At 24.2% G+C, this 4157-nt stretch overlaps 1 protein-coding gene across 3 annotated transcripts in view; it reads right to left on the minus strand.

The window, feature by feature from the left end:
- The window catches only part of LOC126906211 (serine hydroxymethyltransferase), a 5420-nt gene extending 2133 nt beyond the window's left edge, over positions 1–3287 (minus strand). The window contains exons 1-5 of one of the 3 annotated variants that reach the window (XM_050686596.1): positions 1875–2149; positions 1569–1649; positions 1023–1256; positions 750–925; positions 506–688 (exon numbers count right to left, since the gene is read on the minus strand). In XM_050686596.1, coding sequence (XP_050542553.1) covers positions 506–688; positions 750–925; positions 1023–1256; positions 1569–1630 — 655 coding nt within the window. In that variant the 5' untranslated portion in view covers positions 1631–1649; positions 1875–2149. Of the gene's footprint in view, positions 1–505; positions 689–749; positions 926–1022; positions 1257–1568; positions 1650–1874; positions 2150–3266 lie in introns of those variants that run through there. The other 2 variants (XM_050686609.1, XM_050686600.1) reach the window with 2 other exon arrangements.
- Positions 3288–4157: the final 870 nt, after the last annotated feature.

A 4157-nucleotide genomic window follows, 5' to 3' on the forward strand; every position in this document is an offset into this window, starting at 1 on the left:
TTTTTTTTTTTTACTTTTGTTACAAAGGATGATCCAAGGGAGTTTCAAGACACTTTTTTCCACCCAACATGTGCAATATTATAATTTATTTGATAATTTCAGAATAATACCTACATATTTTATTAATTATAAACTTATTTTTCAAATATATTTTATTCTAAAATTTGAAGTTACGAAAAAAAACATTTCTCATGATCAAATCTATTAAAATAAAACTCCAAAAAAACTTTTCAGGATCCATACCTGATTTAATAGTTTTAAATAGTTCAAAATTAAACACTTTTAGGTCCTATCCCTATATTTTAAGGGTATCAACTCAATTTTTTAAGATTATTTTTATTCAATAACAGGTTGAATGAGTATATTATAGTAAAGGAATCACTTTTTATACACAGAAAATTGAAGATATTTTTTGAGTTAAGAAAACATAATTTTTATTATTATATTAGATTGATTAAATAATAATAATATTCTAGAGTTAATCATACAATTTATTTTTACATACCAGCAATAATAACATCTGGCTTAAACATTTGAGCTGATTTTTCCAACTCTTTATAATCTATCAAACCTGTCTCTAAATCTACATGATATGGCATTGTTTCAAAAAATATGGAAGCAGCAGATAATCTTTTCTTTTGAGTCATTAAGCCATGACTTATATGTCCACCATCAGGTAGATTCAATCCTACAAATAATATTTCTTAATAATTTGTAAATTAACTTAAATAGTACAAAAAATTATTAACCCATGATTCGTCCTCTTGGACCAACAAGAGCAGTATAGGCTTCAACATTAGCAGGAGAACCTGAATAAGGTTGTACATTAACTCCCCATAAACTTGAATCTAAAGAAAATGCTTCAAGACATCTTTTTTGGCATAAAAGTTCAATTTGATCAATAATTTGATTTCCACCATAATATCTAAATTTTAATATTGCAATATGAAACACATTCAAAGTATAATTATCAACTATTATATTCAATTATAATTATTAATTATTATATCATTTTTTATTACCTTGCACCAGGTAAACCTTCAGAATACTTATTAGTTAAGCAAGATCCAAGGCACTGTAATACAGAGACTGACGTAAAATTTTCAGATGCAATCAATTCAAGTCCTTTCTTTTGACGTTGAGCTTCTTGGTTAACTAGAGAATATAATTCTGGATCAACAGTTTCCAAGGGAGAGCTCAAAGTAACATCAGAAGTTTTTGAACAAAAACCATTTTGCGAAGACATGACTACAAATCTAGTTTAAAACATTTTAATAAATTTATATAAGTTTTTGACAAATCTATTCTACAGAATATCATTTATGTCGGTTTCCTAATGATATATTTATTAACAAAATTAATATTATAATCGAAATATTTTAATATACAAATATTAAAAAAATTTATGTTTACAAAATTTATCATTACAATTCTACCAAAAAACAACCAATGTAGTCATCACATAAAATCTATTGAAATGTAAAATATGAATGACAGCTTTTAAATAATTAAAAAAATAAAAATTTAAATTAGATATTATATTTTATATACACAAGCAAAGATCTTACTTGTTCAAATAATGGAGTCGTTGGGCTTTAACCAAGGAGCGTAAGATTGAACGTAAGTACATTGTTTTAAAACTAAAATATCTTTACAATAAAACTAAATATAAAAATATTATTTTTTTTAATTGTCTAGGGTATTATCACAGATATTTATATCACTTAAATTTATACTTCCAGTGATCAGTATTGATGCATGTATATAATATACTTTATAACCAAAAACAATTAGTTGGATAAAATAACACTATTGCCTTGGAAGTAATTTAAAAGAACACAATTAGATTTGCTGAGAATTTTAATGTTGCTTACCTCAAAGTTTAATAATTGATTAATAGAAGATAAATTATTTTGGATAAATAATATTGCTGTACGTCAATATTATGAGAACTGATTATTGAACTGGGTATATTCAAAATTAATTAGTACACTGGCAACTATTTACTGATAAAAAATATACATAGTAATTAAAAACTACACAAAATAGTTACAGAGAAGAAACTGATTATGAAAAATCAGTTATAGGTAAAAACGAAAGAATTATAAATATAGTACAAATGTTAGAAATTTTTTTTTTATGTATAATAATAAAAAAGAGAACCCACAACCTCAAATAGATGATCAATTGATAATAGATTTAAAGCCAACATGTGGTCTTCGGTTATGCAATAATTAGGACTATGATAATAATTTCTATAGTATAATATAAATTTGGTTACATGGACATACAGAATGATTCTATTATTATGAACACTTAATCGAAATAATATTAATAATTTCTTTTTTTTTTAATCGTAAAGTATTTTTTATGTTTATATTTTGAATATATATTATATTTTATAAAAATTCTTGTACATTTATGTTTTGAGTAAAAATAATTAAGATAGAAAAACATCATTTTTTCTAGAATTTTAAAAATAAGTTTTTATTTTATACACTATAATATATAGGATATTTTTGTTATTGTTTTTTGGTTGAATATATTATGCAAATATATTCAAGAATAATTATTTTTGCATTTTGTTCCCTAAAATTTGTTAAAATATCATCGAACTATTTTTCTGTTTTTATGACACTAAAATATTAGGAAAAATAAGGACAGTATAGTTAAGAATTTTACCAACTCCTCACTTTTAAAGTAATTCATTTATCATGAATTAGTCAAAAAATAAAAATATTTTTTTTGTTTTGGTTTTTTTTAGCTATATGTTTTTCTCAATTTATCAATCATTAAGTATTTTTTATGTTTATTCTTTAAACCTTACAAGGGGTCAATTTAAATTATTATAGTAAAATACACAATTAATTAAATAATTTATTAACTGGAAGCGAGGCGCCGGAGTTGCTTGTTTTATTACTAGACATTTTTCGTCCTCGCTAGCCTTTAGTCAAAGTATAAAAATGAATAACTTCTGATGTACTGACCCAAAAATTGTTATCAATCAGTCTTAACTATTTTCTTAACTAAATAAATATTCAAGGTGGATACCTTGTAAATACTACTAAAGTGAGCAAAAATATGGAACTAAAAAAAACAATAAAAAATTAATTTTTATTTTGTAGTTCATTTCAAAGAATCACCAATATTTTGTAAATAAAATATAATATATGATTTTGATTACATGTAATTAAAATCATTCTGTATAAATACATTTATATATATATAAAAAAAATATTTCAAGAAGGATAAAACATGGAAACTACCTTTACGATGATAATTAACCTAATGAAGCTAAATTAATAACGGTAAAACACGTGATTAGAATTGATATAAAGAATTTTTAACGGTAATATTCTTCAATTATGAAGATAACACTTATTATGTTGAACTGCACTAAGACCTTAATGTGGTTATACAATTAATAAATGAAAACTGATAAGTAGCAAATGATTAATAATAACTATTGTTATAATAACTAATAACAGGTGAGGTCCAAACCTCCATAACGAATTTTTTCATATACATATTATCAAATTGTGTATTATGTATTATCAAATTAGATTAAAAATATTAGGATTAGAAATAATGAATTCAAAACCCTCTGAATGATCTTTACCTACATTGTTAAATAATAATTTGTTACATGTCTGGGTACATATAGATGAACAGTTCATCATGAACTTAAAATCAGAAATTTTTTCTGGGCACCTAGCAGTAAATATATTGAAGAGGATTCTCCTCAAACTATCGCAGCCAAGTAAAAAAGGCTTAGATTAAAAAGATTTTGAAAAAAAAAATTGTTTCCCTATTCATAAAATTCTTAATAAAATACTATTACAAATTGTAATAAAGTGAGAGGCGATTGCAAAATTGAGACTTAAATAGGTCCCAGGACAGTTCCTCGAGGTGCCTACCCTATAGAAAATATAGCTACCATAAAAAAAGTGATGAATCAAAAAAGATAAAACAGAAAACTGTATGTTACTTATCATGTCAGATTAATAATTCGAGAGATCTCATTGCTTTCCCTTTAATACGGATCTGATTATATGAGATGGTTTATGTAGTGTAACCACACTCAGAAAAAGAACGTTCCATGCTTTAATGAAATTGAATCATTGTTTTTAAGCCTAGCGTGTTACTTAGTAATAACG

Source organism: Daktulosphaira vitifoliae, unplaced genomic scaffold, assembly GCF_025091365.1.
Source record: "Daktulosphaira vitifoliae isolate Bord-2020 unplaced genomic scaffold, ASM2509136v1 Scaffold_1, whole genome shotgun sequence".
NCBI classification, from domain to species: domain Eukaryota; kingdom Metazoa; phylum Arthropoda; class Insecta; order Hemiptera; family Phylloxeridae; genus Daktulosphaira; species Daktulosphaira vitifoliae.